This window comes from Eurypyga helias, unplaced genomic scaffold (assembly GCF_000690775.1).
Source record: "Eurypyga helias isolate BGI_N326 unplaced genomic scaffold, ASM69077v1 scaffold2916, whole genome shotgun sequence".
Taxonomy (NCBI): Eukaryota; Metazoa; Chordata; class Aves; order Eurypygiformes; family Eurypygidae; genus Eurypyga; species Eurypyga helias.
The window spans coordinates 41968-63890 of NW_010257053.1; the positions used below are offsets into that span (position 1 = coordinate 41968).

A 21923-nucleotide genomic window follows, 5' to 3' on the forward strand; every position below is an offset into this window, starting at 1 on the left:
TTTGTGCAGCAGTAACACTTTGGCAAGAGATTCCTGAATGGCTTTTGCTGTCACTGCTCCTGGCAACACGGGCAGAGCTGGCTTTCCACAGTCAGCGATGTCACACGCACACTCTGCATACCAGTGTTAGAACCTGGAGTTAGGGCTCAGGCAGACCTTAATTCTTTAAAATTCTGGTTTCATTCTTAAACTATTGACGCTGCACTTTGCTCTTAAATGTCAGAACAAAATAAGTAATACCTGCAATTTATTCAGATGACATTTCAACAATACAAGATTTTGAGATTACAAACTACAGCCCCGTGTTCCTTACGGTGTTGCGCTGAATGTGTAGATTTTGTGGATTTACATAATGGGTTTGTATAATGAATATTTATATAATGAATGCATTTACATAATGACTGCAAGTTAAACATGCACAATAAAGATTCCAGTCCAATAATTTATGTACTTAGTTAAAAATCCCCTCTAAATACATTTTATTTTTATTCCTGCGAAAGGTTCATTTTATCTCTTGTTCAAAAAAATTGAATCCGACCTCATCCAAGTAAAGGCTGCGTTGATGCACATCATGATAATATATTGGAATTAATCTTATATTGAACCATTTGTATTCAGAGATTTCAGTTCCTTATCTTTTAGTAGCAGCTTTGACAAACAATTTTGGAATACTCTAAATATGACTCGTTAATATCATTTAGTGTTGTATTCTAGATGTGACGCTGGCATGTAAGCCTCATTAGTGCCACTGGGAATTACAGGAGAGAACTGGTAGAAATTATAAAGTGCAGATGAAGCTTATGTTTAGATAAAGGTAATTGGCTGCAGACAGAATATAAACCGTTACAGAAAACTGGTGTTTTCAACTCTCCTGCATACTGTTTTCTAATAAATCCAGGCTTCTTGTTTGCCAGACGGATATTTAATTGGATTTGAGTGTCATTTATAACTGTCTGTGGACCAGAACATACACCTGAGCACAAAAGTGGTACAGTGTTACTGAAATGGAAAAATTCTTCTTTATTTCATAGTCTAGAGGACAGAACATATTCTGCAAATTGTATCTTTGTTTCTAGCACATTTTACAAGATTTTTGAACAGAAAGATATTTGGACCCTGTGTTCTTCCACTCCAGAAAGAGTTCTGTCCGTGGATCAACCACGGGACACCCAAGGCACATCCTAGTGCCTCATCTCTCGGAAGAAATGGGCTTTGTAACATGCAGCCCAGTAATGCAGCATTTGCAATGAGTTTGCCGGGCCTCAGCCCTGAGGCTTCTCAGAGCATCTTTGCCAGGACTTGTCCTGTCTGGCTCAGCTGGGGCAGCGCTTCCTCCAGCTGAGCAGGCAGCCCTGCCTAAGCTGTTCTGCCTTTGCCTTGGGGTGGTACAGCCACGGTTCCATACAGCCAGCAGTAGCCAGCAGCAATTCGGTGTGTAACGAGGTGTTTATGCCTCTTACACAACGATGCCGTGCAGAGAAACACAGGCTGGTGTGGACATGGGATACGGTGCAGAGGAGGGCAGGCGCAGAGTGGGTAGCATCATCATCGCCCCGTGAGCACTTTGATTGAATGTCCCTGTACCACGATATCTTTGATTAGTCCTTTCCTCAAATTTCATTTTCAGATCTCACTGCGGTAAATGTGATGGGGCTGCAGCTGAATGAGCACATTTTTCTCCTCCGTCCTCATTCTCAGTCCTTTGGTCAACATACAAAATCAGTGGGTTCACTGAAAGCCCTTGTGATTATGTGCACTAATTTTGTCTGAATTCAAGATGAGGAGGATCTAATTCCTCCTCAGACCCCTTCTCCAGCCTGAGTGCTCTAATTCTCCTTTTCTGCTTTTTTTCCTCTCCAGGAAAATTGTAACTGCTCTTTTCTCTAGACAATCTAATGCTTTAAGCTATTACTCTAAAGTATCACCAAGGTTTCCAATAAAATTTTATTTGACATTTAGTTAAAATCCATTTTCTGCTACAACTGATTTTTTTTCCCTAGTCCCTTGATGGACACTTCAAGCAGAATTCATTGTCATTGTCTTAAAGGTCAAAAGTTTGGGTTTTTTTCCCAGATCTTGCTTTGTAAAGCAAACTGTTACTCAGGATTATGAGACACTGCAGTAAGCCGTGACAGTCCATGAAACTGTTCTTCCCTGCAATTACATGGATTTCATAAAAGTTGTGTGAGCAAACAGACCTTCACTGCAAAATCAGTTATCGTTGTAGAGTCCCTGTGAAAGAATCAGGGAAGTACCAGTCCTGCATGCAACCGCCAGCTGGAAGCAGGGAGTATGTCCCTTCAGAATCACAAAACCCACAAGGATTTCCAAAACCAGTAGCCCTGGGATATGGAACGGGGCTCTCCCCACCTCTGAGCGAGACAGAACCTGCTTTGCTGGCAGGGAGCCAGCCTTGGTGGCTCTGCACCAAGCCAACCAGTATAGAGATGCCTGTAATGTTAGCTAAAAAACGTCCTTTAAATATGTTATGAGGAATTAAAAGTATAAATGGAAATGTAAAATAAAAACTATGCTTTTACATGCCATTTTGTTTGCATTTTTTCGTGAATATGATTTAATTTGGTCAATAAAACCATACTAATAAACTATGTCGTATCGTGGAATAATGGTTCAGTGGTACTTGCATGAGATTAAATCTATCCCACGATGTGTTTATGTTTTTAACTTTCACACCTAGTTCTGGAGAGCCCTGTGTGTTCCTGATTATTTCCTTGTTCTGGTTTTAATTGGAAATGTTTGATAAATGCCTGTTAAAATGGGCTTAAAAATATACTCCTATTTAAGGTGCCTTTATTTCGACATTCCTGTGTTACAGCGCTATTAGAGTTTTCACTGATCTCAGCTGAAATCTGAAGAAGCTTTTATTTTCTAAAAGCCTAGTTAGGCACTTTTAAGGCATATGAAAGCGATGCTGTCACACTCTGAAAACTGAACATGCAAAACCTGTTAGTGGGGAGATGTTGTAGAAGGCTCCAGGTGACAGACAGTCGTGCTTACCAGACGGAGAGATGTGTCTCCAAGAGATGGAAGGCTCTGGCTTCCCGGTGGCCAGGCACACCAGAGTAACGTTGCTTCCTTCGTTCACAACGATGTCACTCGAAATGCGAAATATCTTCGGAGAAACTGTAAGGAAACAAGGAGAAAGTTGTAAGGGAAAGCTGGGGACTCAGTGCCACCCCACCAGAGCATGGATAACGGGGGAGACCTGGGATACCCATGTTGCTGTTATGGATAAAAATACATGCAGCTGTTCAACATAATTATGCAAAAACCTTGCTTAGGTGTGACCAAAGCTATTGCCATCACATTTGCAGAGGCTCAGCCAGGGATTTGAAATGCCACAAATAGGAAAGTAGCAATTTCCCCTATTTTGTGCAAAGCAGGTATTGCTAACGAGCTCCCAGTAAACTGCTACTGATGGATGCTCTTGTTAAGGGAAGATGCTCTTGTTTAAGGGAAGATAGAGCTTGCTCATGACAGTTCAAAAAGAAGATGAAATTAATTTTTCTTGTACTTTAAAAAATAATGATGCCTGTTGTATATACTCTGAGTGTACTTAAAGAATCATGTCTGTTCATGGGGAAGGCTAAAATACATTTATTTCTGTTGCTTTGTATTGCTTTTAGGCTTGCAGTAGAAACATGGCTAAGAAAAAAATAAGCTAGATCTTTTTCTTTCATTTAATCAGCAAAATTCTTCACTAAACTCCATTTTATGTACTATTTATACATCTGGGCATATGAGAAGAGAATCCCACAGGAATGGAAAATGATGGAAAGCATTAAATGGCCTAGCCTTAAGGGAATGCTTTACTTCTTGCAATGTTACCCAGGGAAGAAAGGAGCTTAGGGTCTCAGCAATGAAGGCAGGAATTCTAGATTTCAAAATGAATCCTGCTTTATAAAGAAATACGTATTTCTCTACATGACTTATTATTACATTTGATATAGAAATCAAACCAATGCAGTAACAAGGCATACCCTATTCATGTTTCTAAAAAACCACAATTCTCTGTAAGATAAATAAAAAAAATTTGTACAAATATCTGTAAAAGATACAGATTTTACATGTGGGTGTTTCAGAACCTTCTGAAATGACTGCTTTAAAATCAAAGTGCTCTGCAATGGGTACCGATAAAATAAAATAAAAAAAAAAAGTTTATTATCTTCCATTTTCCTAACAAAATTATTTGCCCAAATAAAGCTTTATTCTCCTGAATGCCACAGCTTTGTTTCACTGGTTTGCTCCAGTTTGTCACAACCAAAACCCCACCATCTGGACATACACATAAACTTCTGCAGCCATTTCAGCAGCCTGGAATACACTGTCAGCATCCCTTCAATGGGGTCTGTGAGGTGCAGAGCCTTTTCATCTGCACAGACTCGTTCTGCGTGCTTTGGGATCTCCACCTGTAGATGTTCTCCAGTCCCTTCCCTGCTCCAGTGACTAGAAGGATTCCAGTCATAAAAGTGAGTTGGGGACAGACAGGCTTCAAAAAGCCAGAAAGTCTTTGAGCTTGCTTGTGGCTATGCATTTGTGAGCAAATAAAATTAAAAGTCTATGTAGAGTATTTTTAATTAGCAGAGAAACATTGTCTTTAGGGGAAATAAACATCTGGGGAAGGCTGAACCTTTCCCATTTCCTAAAGGAGTGAAGTTCAGTATTACCCATCTTTGAAGGTTAAACTGTTTACACAATCACTGGAACAGAGATACACTTCTGAATTTGTCAGTCTAATTCACAGAGGGGATAATCCACTCCTCCTACTTCACCTGATGGCCTGAAAAAGCACACAGGCATGACAAACCATTTTTAGGAGCTGAAACATGCAGAGAGTTATTTCTACATAAAGGGATAATTTATTAATCAGATTTATGGCAGATCCCTGCAATGAACCCGCTACTCAACATCCTTTTGCAGAAGTCTCCCCCGTCCTAAGGGAGACGGTGAGCAGGCACCACCCACATGCCCACCCCACATCAGCTATGCCACGCCGCAGGGTTCCCCATGCCCTGAAATGGGGTGTTTTTAACACAGTTCTTCCCCGCTCCCCCATCCCAGACCAAGTATCATTGACATTTCGGGTTGGCAACAAAGAAAACATTGAAAAGAATTCTTATTTCTGTGTAGAAAGTATGAAAAGCATCTACCTCCTAAAGACAGCTGGTGAGGGATAATTCTATCTGAAATGTAGAAATCCATCCGAGAACAGAATATCATGAGTAACGTGGCATATGCAGCGGCTTTAGTCAGTGTACAATATTTTTAAAATAAATTTCTAAATCTACTTATTTCTTTATCCTTTAAGAACCACCATACTTCGAAAAAGCAAATGAAGGAATCAAGTAACTCAAAACAGTTCTTTTCACAGGTAAATATATACAATCGACTGACGCAATATCTATTTGCAACTGTGGAAATATCTTCCAGATTAAGCAAATGTTACAGTGTAAGATTTTCAACAGCATTAGACCTCTTATTCGAGGTTCTGCACCTTTGAAGGTAGGAAAAGAGAGAGATTTGCTCGTGTTCTGGCATTACTGAAGCAGTGCCACAGAGGGATTTTTCACACCTGCCCCCCAACGCTGCTTCTCCAGGCAATATTTACTTGCTTTAAACTTGTCACTAAACAGAGAGGCCATGGCTGGAACCTGCTATGCTGCCACGGGGGTACCTGAGTGACCACTACAGAATAAAGCGGGATGAAGGAGGTCTGGTGCTCTGGCTGGGCCAGGGTCGGGATTAGGCTTAGTCCAGTCTCTTCCCTCACATCCCTCACCAGAAAACAATGGGTGAAATAGCCACTTATTGTTCAGTATACTGATTTCATTAGTGTGGCTGATGAAAACAGATTAGAAATTTGGCAACATTAATTTCATTGGGAATGAGGAGGTCTTGGAATGCTCTACTGCTGGACCTTCAGCGTAACTACTGTAGGTCCCATGGGCAGAGTGGTACAAGGATCCAGAAGAATCATGCAATTATACGATGGTTTGTTTTGGAAGGGATCTTAAAGCCCATCCAGTCCCATGCCCCGTCATGGGCAGGGACACCTTCCACTAGACCAGGTTGCTCCAAGCCTCCTCCAGCCTGGCCTTGGACACTTCCAGGGATGGGGCATCCACAGCTTCTCTGGGCAACCTGTCCCAGTGCCTCCCCACTCTCTCTGGGAAGAACTCCTTCCTGATATCTAATCTAAACCTCTCCACTTTCAATTTAAATGTGTTACCCCTTGTCATGTCACTCCCTACCCTTGTAAAAAGTAGTCTCTCCCCCTGGCTTTCTTGTAGCCCCCACAGGCACTGGAAGGTGCTGTAAAGTCTCTCCCGGGCCTTCCCTTCTCCAGGGTGAACACCCCAACTCTCTCAGCCTTTCTTCACAGGAGAGGGGCTTCAGCCCCATCCATCCCCCCAAGGATGTTTGTGGCCTCCTCTGAGGCCAGAAAAGATGGATCATATCAGCAATTGTATTCAAATCACCCAAAATACAAATTTTCAAGAAAAGTATACTGACAGTCCTGCCACAGGTGGGAATTTAACAGTGAACTAACAGGATCTCATTCATTTCACATAGATGAATACAATTTATTTTCCAAGACAAAGATCAACAGAGTCTACCCTTTTCTCTCCTGTGTCATGAAAGCGTTGTCTTCATCCTCCTCTGCCTTTCCTCAAAAGGTTAATTTGCTCTTCATCGCTCACCTCTTCTCACAAAAAGCAGCATATTTTCCCTAATGCTCAGGCTCCCAGGTCTTGGTTTCCTCCTGCAGCTCCAGCTTTTTCCCTCTCCTTCTTTTAGGACAACGCTTAACTTTGGCTGTCAGCCTCGTCTTCATTGTAGGTTTTGCCTACCATGTTCAAATGCCAAATCTGTAGCATTTTGCCCAATACTTTATTTGGATAAAAGCATACGCTCTAGTGGCAAACAGTCTGCAAATCATTCTACCGGTAAGCTGTGGTTATGGAGCACAGAATTTGACAGGAATGAAATTCAACTGCCTTAACAAATTCTTGGAATACATGGCCAGAGGGGCCTCTAGGATAATTTAGTCTGAACTCAGTCAGAGGCTCTAGAAATTTTCCTAGAAGCCTGACTAAAGTCCACATTTTAGAAAGCTGTCTAGTCTTATCCTGACCATTCCAGGTGATGCTCACACTGCCACGTCTGCTAAGTACTTTCAGCGATTAAATACCCCCTGGCTGCCAGGAAATAGCATCTTAGTTCAAAATTACATTCTACTAAATTCAGCTTTCAGAAATCAGATCTTATTACATTTTTGTCTGCAAGACTGAACATCCCCCTTGCTATCAAGTGTCTTTTTTATGACTAAGGACCTGTACCGTGTGATAAATCAAGTCTCCATCTTTCTCTGCAGAAGATTTGAGCACCATAAGCTTAATTTTTGTAAGGCTTCCTAGATAATATTTGTTTCTCTCTTTTGAGGAACAGCAGAATCACCCTGAAATGTGAACAGTGGAAGAAGGCATAATCGCCTCGCAAGACTCTGACCAACGCTGTGTACGGAGGTAAACCCACCTCTTTAGCTCAGCTTTATTTGCTATTTCCCTGCCCAGGTATTATCACCCAGACTATTATTCCAATTATCCTGCCAGCTCCTGCTGTGGCTAGTGGCAGCGGGATGGAGGGGCAGGAGGTGCTGGAGGGAGGAGGGAGGCTTGCTGCACGGATCTCAGGCATGGTTAAAAATACTAGTTACGTATGTTACTACAATAACGTGAATATCTGAGGCTCCTGTTGGTCCCACTGCACGTCCATCCGTGATTCCCTCCCAGCAGTACGGTGGGAACCTCTGCGGAACTTCCTCTTTAAAAGTGCACATCTTGTAGGTAAAAACTGGTGTTCCTGGCAGGAGGAGGGACAACAACAGCATCTGTGGGGCTCTGCCGTGGGAAGAACCCGCCTGCTCCGTGCAACAGCATCCTCTGCTTTACTTTAAGACTTTCCCAAACCAAACTTCCCCACCAATGGCTGACGGACCTGCTTTTTTACCCGGCTTTTTGGAGGAGCTGCTTTGTCTGACCAGATCTGCTATCCCCGAAACCTGACTGGTGCTAATAAGAACAAAATATGTTGTCTCTGGCTGACAACGTATTTTAGCTCCTGCTTCTTCCTGGAGTCCAGAATTATGTGTGCTGATATACTGCAGGGTAATGGCACTGAGTCCATAGTTCATTGCTGGGCTTCATGTCTCATTTTCAAGGACTGGAATTATATCCTCAGTTACATTCATGTATAAATGATGCAGCAAACAAAGCTTACTAGTGCAGTGGGAGTGACAGTAGGGTAAAGCTGCTTTTTTAGCTGCTGTTGCTTTTTAAACATGGGAAAGGAAGTTTTATTTATTGCAGAATTTAAAATGATCAGGTAAATAATCTGGAGCCATAGCATAAGTGCACCCGTGTTGTTTCCTAAAATATATTTCCCGCATTCAAATATCCAATCAAAGTCTAATTAGTATCAAGATTACAACGTACATGGCTGGACATACCTCTGTTTCTTCAGAAGGTTTCCCCATATAAAGGTGGTGATAAGTTATGAACCATAATATTTATTAAATCATATGATAGCCAACTCCTTTTTCACATTATAATGTAATCAAACCCATCGTAGACACAGATTTTCACATTATAATTCAATCAATCCCATCGTATATACAGAATACAGCTAATCCCATTAGTACATGGGAAACTATGAGAGGAATTAGAGTCTAAGTACAGAAGTGTTATGTCTGGGAGTTTGGCAAGAGAGATTTTACCACCAGAACCTAAGGAATCACCTGCTTCATCCCTCCAAGGTGTTGCAAGTTTAGCTTTTGTGCTCATAGCCTTAGCTGAACCTTTGTGTGCTTGCTTTTCAATAGAGAGTGACATTTTTTGGTGAGAGAGAAGTATTATACAGCCTCTTTTCCAGAAACCCCAATACCCTTAATTTCTCCATCCAAATGCTGGGCTGAACTCCCCAATGCTCTGGGTTTCAACAAACCCTTGACCTCCCGGGGAGCAACCTGCTCCTCTCCCCGAGGCAGTACCCCTGCCATGGGTCCACAGGGGTGGGGGGTGATGCAGTCAATGCCCTCACAGCAACCCCCTGGCAGGTTTCTTCTTTTTCACAGATTTTCTGGTACCGCTGCTTGCAGCAGCCGGCACAGACAGGATACAACAGCTTTTGGCATTCCCATGCACACAGGAGTTTGCTCCTTCAAATAATACTTCCTATTCCTTCCCATAAATCTCAGAGTCGGACATTTTCACCCAAAGGGCAAATTAACACCATCAATTCTCTTCCTGCAGCTGTTTGGAGTCCTTGCTGGTAGCACTTCATGCCCCCATCCATTTTACCAAAAATATACAACGGGTGTATTATCAGCAAGAATTTTGCTGTCTTTCTAGGGGAAGGTTTGGGCTGTGACATGGTAGAAGATGGAGAATGTTCCAGCCTTACAGAGTAGAGATTAAGTGATTTTTCTCTTAAGTACATGCTTTGTTCATTCTCTAATTGACTGGGCTTTTCTTTAATCTAGGTTTTATAGTAGAGAAATTAAATAAAATCTAGTAGAAGCTGTTTGTAAGTCTTATTACAGTGATAAGAAGGTTGCATCATTTATGCATTTCCAAAATAGAAAATAAATGAATACAAGCCATACAATAACTAAAATAACACACAAGTAAGCACGGAAGTGCTGTATGATATAATTCTGTAAAATTACAGAAATGATACAACATGATCTGCTACCCATGAAAAATTGTAGATTTTTTTATCAATGATTTCCTAGGAGGATCTTTCCCATGATACAAACTGGCTTCTATAGTAAGGGTGAGCAAGTAAGGAATAATGATTTCTGGTATACTGGCATGCTGTTAGTTTTTCTGCTATTTACTGTCTGTTAGGGATCATTACATTCAGATCACTAAAATCTGTGGAATTTATTAATTATGCCTAGAATATATATGCATAATCACAATGGATAGTTAATATTTAATAAGAATTTAAAAATATTGATTTTGCATACATACTTCTTAAGATACCTCTAAAGTCTGATCTACGAGCAGATTTAGTTTTCAGTATCTGCTACGCTGAGCTTCGAGTGCAGATCAAATCCACTGCAGAGCTACTATCCATTGCAACAGCTACGGTCTTTCATCCATCCCACACAGTAACTGTTAAGGTCAGAAAAAAATTAAATATAGCAGCGACTAAACACTTCTGGAGTATGTGGATTAAAGAAATGTCTAAGAAACAAGGTAACGAGCAAAGGTGAAAGACAAATTAAAGTCTGAAGTATATTTTGTACAGATGTCCAAAAGAAAAAGCACTTTACAGCCATCTGACATTTTTCTTAGAATACTTTTAAAATAATATCTTCTCATTTAGGAGAAGGTATATAGATTGTTTGTAGAAATTAAATAGAGGAGGCAATCAAACTAATCTGCTTTCTATAGTTTTATCAAAGCACCCTAAATGCAGGGACAGTGGGGCGAAGGGACTGAGCCAAGAGCCTGGGGGGATTGCCCCAAAGGTGAAACCCCTCCCTTGACAGGAGGCAGCACAAACGGGGCTGTAAAGTGCAATTGTGCAACGCACAGAGGGTGCCAGGGTGTTAGTGCAAGATACAGGCTGGTACAGGACCCCTGATGCTGCTAAACACCTGAGAGAAGTGGTGGGACGGTCCCTGGGAAGGCTGAGGAGTCACTGCTAAGGGATGGCCTGGCAACTGTGAGGTTGCAGAACTGATTTTCTATAACCCTACTGATGGTCTCATTTTCCAATTAAATATTTTGAGTTTTTGGGGACCAATAACTCAATTTGCAAATTTCAAATTAAAGAGTTGCCCGTGTGACATCAAATATTAAATGCGCTTTAGGCTTTGCCCACTTTTTGGGATTCAAAACAAATCAAAATCAACACCAAGGACTTTTGTTACCTAAAACAAATGAGAAAAATGGAATTATTATTTTTCATTTTGCTGATGAAATTTAAAGCGATGCTAAACATAATGGGAAAAGATTAACATTTCAGTGAAGCTTCATTTTCTGTTTTGAAAGCAGCCTACTACATTACTTAAATTTCATGAATTGAAAGAAAAATATGGAGCAAAAGAGGAACATGGAGGAGCAAATGATAATTCAGCCTCACAGGTAGTCAGCAGGCAATGCAACAGCTCCAGTGCTACAGTATGATCCCAACCTGCAAACCCAGCTGTACATGGTGCTAAATCTCCACTGTCCCCTTCCTTCATGGCGTTCTCTAAATCGTTTCCGTAAATGACCAATAATAGGAAAATTTCAGCATTTTCCATTATTTACCTTCTCCAATACGTCGTTGAGAATAGTTATTGTACTCTGCTTTAATAAGCAATTTGTCAACATTATAGGATAGCAAAAACCAGGGAACATACTCAAAAAAGTTGTTTACATAGTTGGTTTGCACAGGGTTTTGTTTAAATATTTACCAAAGCCTATATCCACTACGGCATTAAATAAATTAATCACCTTTATTAGAAGTGCATACCAATAGTGTGTGGCATGAGGGACCCAGCGTCAAGTTTATTTTCCCTTCAGCTGTTTATAACAGAGAGAAATAAATTTGTTTCTGTTTCCAAAAAGCAATTAAAACAAACAGCATGAGGATGAAGTTCAGACAAGCCTTAATAGCGAGCTACTATAAAACCAAACGTGCGATATTAATGATATCACCAACCCAACGCATCCCACAAGGCTCCCGGACCCTCCCAGCCCTCCGGCATCACGGGACACGTGCAGAGCAGGGCACGGCAGGCGCTGCACGCCATGGCAGTGCAGGCAGCGTGTCGTCAGCAGAAGGTGGTGGAGATGCCACCCTCCGCCTGCCACCAGCACACACCACCCCTTGGCAGTGTGGTAATCTTCTGCTCTTCCTAGAGCCCATCTTTGGATACACATTTTTTTCCCCACATATATATAGATTTTGTAATATTTTCTGTACACCTGTCTTTTAAAATTTAAAAAACAAATCTAAATTTAGCTTGTGGCAATGAAAAACAGATGGTTGGGGCATTTTTTTGAGATGTTTATCAGAGATAAAAACTCATCAGGTCTTGAGTTGGGCTAATAATTTCTCACAATTCCTTCCCCCAAACAGAGGGCAGCAGGTCCCTGGCTCGTCTCCCAGCTCTCTCCCAGGCACAGCAGTGATGGGAGATGAGCAGGGGATGGACCTGGCTGCTGCACGAAATGTTTCCCTGAGGTGGCCAACCTTGGGCCAGTGGTCCACCCACCCGAGGCTTCTCACCCCCTTGGCAAGGGGACAGCTTGCCCGCAGCAGACAAGGAGCTGCCATGGGGTTGCCATCAACACTGTGGGGTTGCCTTGGGCTCCATTTCTGAGCTCCACAATGCTGGAGTGACAGGGAGGGACCTTCCTGACCTGCGCTGTCAGCTGTGGATGCTAAAAAAATAAGGTGAAACGTTGATATCTCTCTGCAGACAGAATAATTTATTGCTTTGCTTTCCTAATATGCATATTGATTTCATTAACTTGTATAATATCTGGAAATCACTAACATGACGTAAGAAATAGATTCTTGTTCTTCTTTTTATGGCTTGGACATAATAATTAGTTTTTATGACAAATACACAGAAAAATTAAAAATGCTTATGAGGGTTATTAAAACCAGTGATGAACTCCATTTCCCGCTAATTGAGAATCTATACGACTTTTCAGTTTGCAATCATCGCATCCCCCAGCATCTGGAAAACCTTCCACTTCACAAATGGTTCTGTTTTCCAAAAGTTTTCATAAATTTTAGCGTATGCACTTGCATGAAGATTTCTTGCAAGAAAACCCTAATATCGTGTTCTTTCCTTCTCTTACTCTTCCCGTGTTAGTCAGAAGGACGAAGCAACTTGTGACTAAATGACCAGACTCAAATGTGGGGGGTAAAAAAAAAGGAAAATTAAAAAGAAAATAAAATAATAATAAAAGGAAATAATAAAAGGAAATTAAATAAATATTAATAAAAATAAAAGTTAATAAAAGGAAAGTATTCACGAAAATAAAAATCCCCAGTTTAAATGCGGTTATTAGGAAGAAGCAACACGTCTGGATTGTGCACAAGTGGAAAGAGGGGGACTGCATTCACAGCTAGCAGGGTCTCCAACAGGCCGCTCCACCATCTGCAGAGCTCACCAATACCCATCACCAAGCAACAAAACAGTAATAACATTGCCAAACGCAAACTGCTGCGACCACTGTGAGGTGTATTAATTAGCAGAAACAGATGTAACTTATTTCCAGGAGATTACGCTGGCGGATGTCCCGCGCAGCAGCTAATGCTACTAATCCAGTGCGGCGGCTAATTAGCCAGAGAGGCGTCTGCATGTGCTGGCGAAGCTTCACCACTTGCTCTTGACCCTCTTCCCAGCTATAAATTCAAGTCTGCTTCCGTGTGGCTTGGGAGAGGACACCCTCCAACCAGTGGCTCCATACAGAAGGTAGAAAATGCCAGATACTTGTGCCTCCAAACTAAAAACATGAGGATTGCAAAGTTTCCCCTTAAAGGCTGGACTTGCACAAATTACTATCTGTCAAGTGGTTACTGAGCGAAAGTCACAGTGTGACAATGAAAAATTCATCCGTTATCGTAAATCAGTGTGCTTCGCCTGCGCCAAGAGGCAAGAAACTATTTCACTGTTTTAAAATGCCCTTAATTTTGTCAAGATTTTTAAATTATTTATATCTACATAAATCCTCCACTGCTCTGGCAAGCGTACACAGCTTTCATCCTCAGACCTGTAAACAATTTTGATCCCCTACATACCTCTAAATGCCACATCTGAAATACCTTATTTTAAAATAAAACCTTTTGTTCCCGACAAAATCTTTTTTACAGTTGAACATATTGCACCACGGTATCTCTCATAAAAAAGATAATTGTGCTTTTTAGAGCTGTAAAATCATTTGTCAACACTTAAGAAAGACACAACCCTGCTCCACTTTTGCATACTTAGTTTTTTTTCTCCAAAATGCACTGGAGTTGCCACACAATAAATATTATGATAGCCTCCTTTGCTCAGCCCTGGTGAGCACATCTGGAGTGCTGGGTCCAGGTGTGCCTCTCCTGGAAAGGCACAGAGCGAGTCCAGGCAAGGGCCATGATGGTGATGAAGAGCCTGGAGCACTCCTCCTGCAAGGAGAGGCTGGGAGGGCTGGGGCTGCCCAACCTGGGGAGGAGAGGGCTCAGCGGGATTTTAAGATTAGGATTGTCTTGGGAGTCCTACCAAGGTCCAGCTGATAGTCTCATCAAGCAGGAGTAGATGAGCAAGAGTAAAACAACAACAAAGACTTCAATTTGTATGCAGTTTGTGGATGACACCAAGCTGTGTGGTGTGGTCGACATGCTTGATCAGCCTGGAGAAGGGAAGGCTCCGGGGAGACCTTACTGCAGCCTTCCAGTGCCTGAAGGGGCTACAAGGATGCTGGGGATGACTTTTTACAAGGGTCTGTAGTGACAGGACAAGGGGTAACGGGGTTAAATTGAAAGTGGGGAGGTTTAGATTAGGTATCAGGAAGAAGTTCTTCCCGGAGAGGGTGGGGAGGCACTGGGACAGGTTGCCCAGAGAAGCTGTGGATGCCCCATCCCTGGAAGTGTTCAAGGCCAGGCTGGATGAGGCTTGGAGCAACCTGGTCTAGTGGAAGGTGTCCCTGCCCATGGCAGGGGGGTTGGAACTAGAGGATCTTTAAGGTCCTTTCCAACCCAAATGATTCTATGATTGTATGATTCTAGGAGTTTACAACAAAATTTCAAGGGCTGCATTTTAAAGGGTCTGGGTTTCAGAGAACCTTCATGGCTGAAGTCCCGTTCCAAGTTCCCAGCTTGAGGCAAGAGCAAATGAAGTTTTTTTGGGGAAGGAAATTCCTTGAAAGCCATGATAAGTAGAAACCGCAAGTTACAGAAAAATAAACGTTCCGACTTCCTGAGTCATCTACAGAACCAGTTAATTCACCAGTTAATTGCCCACGTGCCCAGCAACATTTTGCTGCTCTCAAACATCGATGGCTATGAACCGTATTACGGTGCCAGTCTTGACCCATGGGATCTCACCTCCTTATGGCTGCTGAAAAGAGTCAATGGAAGAAACAGAAAGAGCCTGCATTCCCTGGATCATTTCAGACAGGTTTTAAGTGTAAATCCGAAGGCAGCTCACAGATGATTAAACCTGGTGCAATGCGTGACCCAGGATCAGGGGATGGTCTCAGGGGTGTAGGCAGCAGTGCCGGCTCATTGCCTGCAGGAGCTCAGTGCAGCACAGCAGAAATAACGTGAAGGTCCAAGCACCTCCTTCCCTACCTGCACCCACCATGGTCAATTTAACTGTTTATGGATGCATAAAAACACCGGTAACCACCTAGTTGACTCCATGCAACCTCATATTTTGTCCAGCTAAAGCTCCCTCATTGTAAGCAAGTTTGCACAAACATAACCCACAGATTTTTTCACGTTTAACAAAATAAAATAATAACACGCACTCAATATCTAGTGAGTTTTAAAATACCCCCAAAACATATATGATTTTTAGAGTATAGTTAATACAGTTTTTAAATCAGCAGAGTAAATAATATAAAGAAACAGACAGCAGCCTGTGCTAGTGTGGCACAAATCTTCATTTATGTGGCAATCAGTCACCAACTGGGAAAACTAAGGTAATTTTTTTTCCTCTTTTGCATTTACATGATTAGTTCCTTAACAGCAGTTTGATTGAAGAGCATTGCCTAAAGGTCCCCACCTCTTGCTTATTAAACACGCTTTGTCTTGTATGCAGAAGCAGCATTGGCACACTGGCTCTGATAAAATAAATGATGGGTGGGCTGTGGAGAAAAATGGCTATAACTCGATTCATCATTTATTTCCAATTCATGTCAACACTAAAGCATGAGGGAAACCTCATAAAAGTAGTACTTTTGTAAGTTTTTGATTAATCTTTTTTCCTCTTACCTATCATTAGCAGTATAACCATAATTTGCATAAACTAATGTAATATCCTTTATGCTTTAACTAGAAATTTGTTATCACGTATTATCTGTTAGCAGCGATCAATTTATTTTAGACCAACTTGAATACCAGCCTTAAGTTATAGAAAAAAGACCCACATTGCCACAGGAACGTGCTAATGCAGAACTGGAAGGAAAAATCAAATAAACAATGTGTAAGCAAGTACTCTTATCTGTTGTATCTATTGTATTCCTATCAGCAGTATCCTGGAGTCACAGGGGCAGGAAGGTTTCCTCTGGTTAAAGGCTGACACAGATGGATTCGCATCGGCAAGATTTTATCCTAAACCATTCGTTTCAGCACAGAAACACTGGCCTTTACCTGCTCTACTTGCGGCAGCATCACTTCTCAATGGTGATGATCTATTTTAACCTCAGTAGAAGTTTATGGCCCCATGAGAAACTTTGAAAGGTGTCAGCGGAGGGAGATGTGTCACCGGCACGGGTGCCATCCTTCTTCCTGCCTCGTTACCTGCCAAGCTGCTAATGATGGCAGTGAGCACCCACAGTCCATGGGCTCTGGGAAGGGCACATTAAAATAGTTTATCTTCAGCAGCAATATCTCAAGTAAATCTAATTGGATTCATCAACATCTACTTAAAATGAGCCATCCTTTGATTATGGGAATTGGAGAAGTGACTTCATCCTTGTGGTTTGCTGAAGTCAGTGAGAGTTTGGTTATTGATTCACCAAAGTAAGGAGTTTTCTCTGCATCACTGAAGCAAAACTGCACAATGGCTTTCGGCTACGTGTTTACCACGTGCCGCTTCTGGAAGGCTTGGACTCTCACCCAGGTGGTGTGAGCAAAGGGGCAGCTGGACAGGAGCAGAGGCAGGCAGCGGAGAGGGCAGCTTCTGTCGTACTTGGAAGACTGTTACCAAGCCTGACTTCATATGCCAAGGGACCATTCATAGCATGGGCATTAGAATAAATTTATAAACTCAGAGAGTATCACTGCATAAAACTTCAAGTAACGGAAGTTGTTACAAAAGGGCTAAATTTATTACTAAAATTAATCAGCATAAAATATTAAGAAAAAATTATGTTTCAGTTGTATCACTGTGTTTGATTTTCATGTTGAATATCCAAACATTTAACTAAGAACTATCTATATTTAATTTTTTTTGGTAAATATTTTAATAAAATCTAGAAACTTAGCAGAAATTAAGCTAAAAATACCAGGTGGATTTTTTCCTCTATTAAATACTAACGAGGATTTTCAGGGACCATTTTTACATTCTTATGCTAATATCTCAGGTGCTTATGTTCTACACATGTTCTTCAAAGACTGAAAGTAAAACAGCTCAGCAAAATAACTTATAGGTCAAGTCTGAAAGAGGTTGTCCCCAAACTGGAAACAAACCCCCACTTCCCCGAGGAAGGATGAAGATGTGCCTCAAAGCGTGCTGCTTCTGGAAGGAGCACACTGGCCTAATCCCCAAAGTTACTGCAGGAGGGGAGGCAAAAAACAGCCCCAAAGTTTTGCCTCGCAACCAGAGCCTGCTCCACCAAGCTGGAAGGATGCTCTCAGAATGAAGGCTGATGGGCAGAATTTGTTATGATGCTGAAAGTTCTTTGAAAGACAAACATGACAGCTTGCTTTTTTCCAAGCAAATCGAAGGATCTTCATCTCTTACCCACAGTTATTTTGTCATGCAACCATTTTTCCATCAATGAAGGAGCAGACTCTCTGCAGATAATCATTCTTCAATTTCTGATGCCATAGATTTTCCCTATTTTCTGTGACTCATATTGTTCACTTGGTAAATGCAGAGAGAAGGGAAAGGACGAGCACTTGTTCTCTCTGCAGCCCTTTCATCACTCTCCTACATTTTTTCATTACTGTACTCAATTTATCACTGAGAAAACACAGAAATAGAAAAGCTATATTCTTTGCCTCGAGATGGATTTGTTATCAGCAGTTTGATGCTTTGTAAAGCAGAAGAAATGTAGAAAATAAAATTGCCATTTCTGTTAATTGATTGGCAAAAATCTGGTTTTAAATCAGAAAAACCCTACTGAACCCAAAGTCTAGCAATACGTTAGTTTTGTTTCAAAGCTTTCCATCTTTTTCCCTTAAGTGGAAAGCCATTCCCAGGCGCATCGATATGGCCAGATCACTGGGTGCCCAAGCAGCGTATCCCCCTTCGACATCTTTCCAGCAAAGGGCTCAGGGACTAGGAGCAATTCCGAATCTGTGAATCTGTGTAACCTCGCTGGCTAAGCAAACACTGGCCACTAACCTGGAAGGATAAGCCCCATTTAGGCTAGGGGGGGTCCAGGATAGGTGCCAGGGTGCTGCCTCCAAGCACCCCGTGCTGCAGCAACTGAAGCTCTGCCTGTGCCAAAGGCTGGTTAAATATTCAGTTGCATAAGCCTGAGTTAAGCGATGTTGATTTTGGCTGAATACATTTTCCTGGAACTCTGGCACATCTGGGGTTTTTAACCACGATTTCAGCGAGCTAGGATTAATTAGGTATTTTTTTCATTGAGTATCTAATTATTCTTATTAACTTTTTTAAGCACCACTGAAATTGGTTATAGTGAAAAGCAAATCACTCGATTTACAAAAAAACCCCTTACTGATTCCTGCTACTAATACCACTGTAATGGGATGATGCGGTGTTATGACTTTCTAGTATGAAAAACTGAAATAAAAGGAAATGAGAAAAACATGTTTCTGCAAGCCATAAAGTACCAGAAGCAATCACGTCCCATAAACCTGCGCACACATGTGCCTTCTGCAGGTGTGGGGGGAACGCTTTCCAGAGAGAATCCCTTATCCGGAATAAAGAATGCCAGAGCACAGATAGAAAAAGAATTATTTTAGGTGGAAATTCTTTCTGTGCAAATGGGGATGAGATTTGTGTCTGTGGGATTATACCTTTACGGTCTTTTCTTCTTAAAGAGAAGGCGAACTGTCACGGTGAAACGTCCCTGGGGCATACAGAAGATACAGAACAGGACTCCCACCTTGTCTTTCCCACCCTCTTTCCCCCACTACCTGAAAAAGCTTTCAGACATATCACAAACTACTTCCAGCAAGCAACGGTCTTCAATCAAACCGCTGCTAAAGATTTAATCATGTAAATGCAAAAAGCAAAACAAAAAACCTTGTGAAAAAAAAACCAGCAGTAACCTACTGGCTACAACTAAAGTTTTCCCAGTTGGTGACTGATTGCTGTCTAAGTAAAAGGTCTGAGTCACAGGCAATACTCTATTTTAATTGCACTGTTTAAGCTAATTCAGCACACACTGATATGAACGTACTCTGAAAAATCAGGGATGCTTTCTGTGTATCTTACAGACCCCTAAATATGTGATTTATTTAATAATTTCCTAGGCAAATTATGTCAAATATACTTTTCATTTTGATTCTTAGAGGGATTTTTTTCTGCTCCAAATCCTCCCTCACTTCCCAAGAACCCCAGCTCTCTGTCTGGTACTGGAGACTCGTGTCATGCCTCTGCAATTGCTTCTGTATAAGAACTAAATATAATCTTAGGAAGGATTCTGGGAGACATTATCTCAGATTATCAGTGCAAAAGTCCTATATGCATTAGCAGTGATATTCTTTAATGAAGTTATTCCAATTTCTTAAAATTGCAAATAAAGATTTACAAGAAGGTTGTTCTTGAAGATCCTTTCCAATTTAGTGAATTCAAACATTACTATATCCACATCTGTAATAGAATGTGATTTTAGTGGTATATTGTTACAGAAAATAGGTATCCCCAAAAAGTAGACTGATTAAAAATATGAAAACGGACAAAGGTCAAAATAATGCAACATTCAATCTAGTTAAAAAAATACTCCCCCTTCTCATATTAATTTTATATGCCAGTATTTCAGGGGAATGATAACTAAGGACAGACAAGAAAATTGTTTACACAGGGTAAGAAAGGAACAACTGGGGAGAACAGGATAAACATTTTTCAGCTAAAATACAGCCTGAATAAATCTGCATAACACACAATGCTGCAAAATTCTCAGGGGCCACAGGAAATTTCCGCAGACCTCTCTCTGTGATTAGGCAGACTTAGACAGGACGAGAACAATAATAGACAAGCAAAAAATGTATAAATAGATCTTTTCTACCTGGGAAGTACCATGAAATGCCTACACCTTCCCAGGCTTTCTAAACAAGCAGTTTATTCCCAGCCTGCAGGCAGATCTCGGGTGTAACGTGTGCCTGCCTTAGGTGAGCCAGCACGGTGCCAACCGACTCGGGACGCTGCCCGCTGGTCCCTTCCCTGAATTAAAGTGCAAGGTGTGATGTCTTAACATGTTTCCTATAAGCAGCCTGTTTCCTACTCATTACAGTCTGCCAAAAATATTATAAACCCTTTCTTTCTTCCTATGCCTTTAGATACAAGCTACACTGTCCTCATTTCTCCAGAAGGTGTCAATAAGTTGCTAGATATTATATGAGGGCATACATGTATTATTCCCTTAAAACCCCACTATTCCTCTTTTCAGACAATAAGCTAAATACTACAAGGTTCAATTTAAAACCAGCAGAGAGAAAAACACAGTTTGGCCAAGCCAGAAAAGCAACGTAATGTAACCTTTCAGAGCAAACTCCTATTCCCCATTCCATATCGTTGCAACAGTTGTGTTCAGCCTTGGCGAAATGGAGAGGCTGGTTATTTGGGGTGTGCAGACTGTAGGCTGCTGAAAATGCTGTGCACATTTAGAGATATATGTCTAAATAGAAAGAGAGGACAGAGAGAAGCGAGAAGCAGGTAAAATGCAGGAATTTGGTATGCATAGCTTTTAAAGGTGCATTAAAACACAAGTGGGTATAGAGTTTTTCACTGAAATATTTTAAGCAACATAACCAGAAAAATATTAGAACAGAAAATTAGGGATAAACACCACCAGTAATCCTTACAGGCAAAATGAGAATATTTGAAGTTTTTGGTAAATAAACAGTAATAGACCTGTTGCCACTCTTGGTATCACATGAGCTATACAAAAGATATGCAATGACTCAAGATGCATTCTTGTAACTCTGCATTTTTTCTTTTGGAGAATTTTACAGGTTGGATTTTTCTCCAGTACGGTTGGATGACAGATTTACAACTTATTCCCAATATAGTTATTAAAATAATTTCCCTTGACAGTTCTCTGACTGCATCACTCCCCCTTCATTGAATCCCAACCATATGTCTCTGCTTACTTTGCATTTTAAGTATCTTGTTCTAATCTGAAAAGCAATTTATTGTCCTTCACTCCTCAGTACGTGTCCACTCATGCCATTACGACATGAACGTGCAGTTTGATTGCGCCCACAGCCACCCACTCGACGGCATTATCTTCCCCTTCCCTTCATCCACACCTCCCTCCACAGCAGACAGCCCCACGGAAGGGATCACACCATCCCCCTGAGACCCAGGGACCCACCGCTATGCAATTTCCGCACTGAAGCAGCTGAATCCCACTGATCACAGAGCTGATGAACCTCACACCAGCATCCATACTTGTATCCCTTCAAAGACCTTGGGAAGCCGAAAGGCAAACCTTTCAAAAGTCAGGGTGACTCGAAAAGTGGCGTGAGCCAGCGGTGCTTAGGACAAATTTTCTACCTTGTCAAATGAAATGTTAAAAATGGGGCTGAAAGGAACAGAATCAATCAACGACTTCAACCCTGGGAGATGAAGAGTATCGAAGACGTCTCTGACCTGTCGGCCCTGCATTGGGTTGGTACCTTGTGGCAGAAATCACCCCAGGAGACCTGCTTTGGCTCTTGTCTGCTCACAGAACTGGAAATTTCCTCTGATTGTGGACCTCCTTGCTGGGAGGTTTTCCTGAACACTTGTCCTGCCCGTTGTGTCCTCTTTGTAACAACTGTGC

The 21923-nt window shown here is 41.5% G+C and overlaps 1 protein-coding gene across 1 annotated transcript in view; it reads right to left on the bottom strand.

Annotated features, from left to right (window-relative positions):
• Positions 1 to 21923, bottom strand: part of NEGR1 (neuronal growth regulator 1) — a gene marked incomplete at its 3' end in the record, with an annotated part of 112446 nt that overhangs the window by 37808 nt on the left and 52715 nt on the right. The window contains 1 exon segment of the mRNA XM_010153858.1: positions 3019 to 3144. Coding sequence (XP_010152160.1) covers positions 3019 to 3144 — 126 coding nt within the window.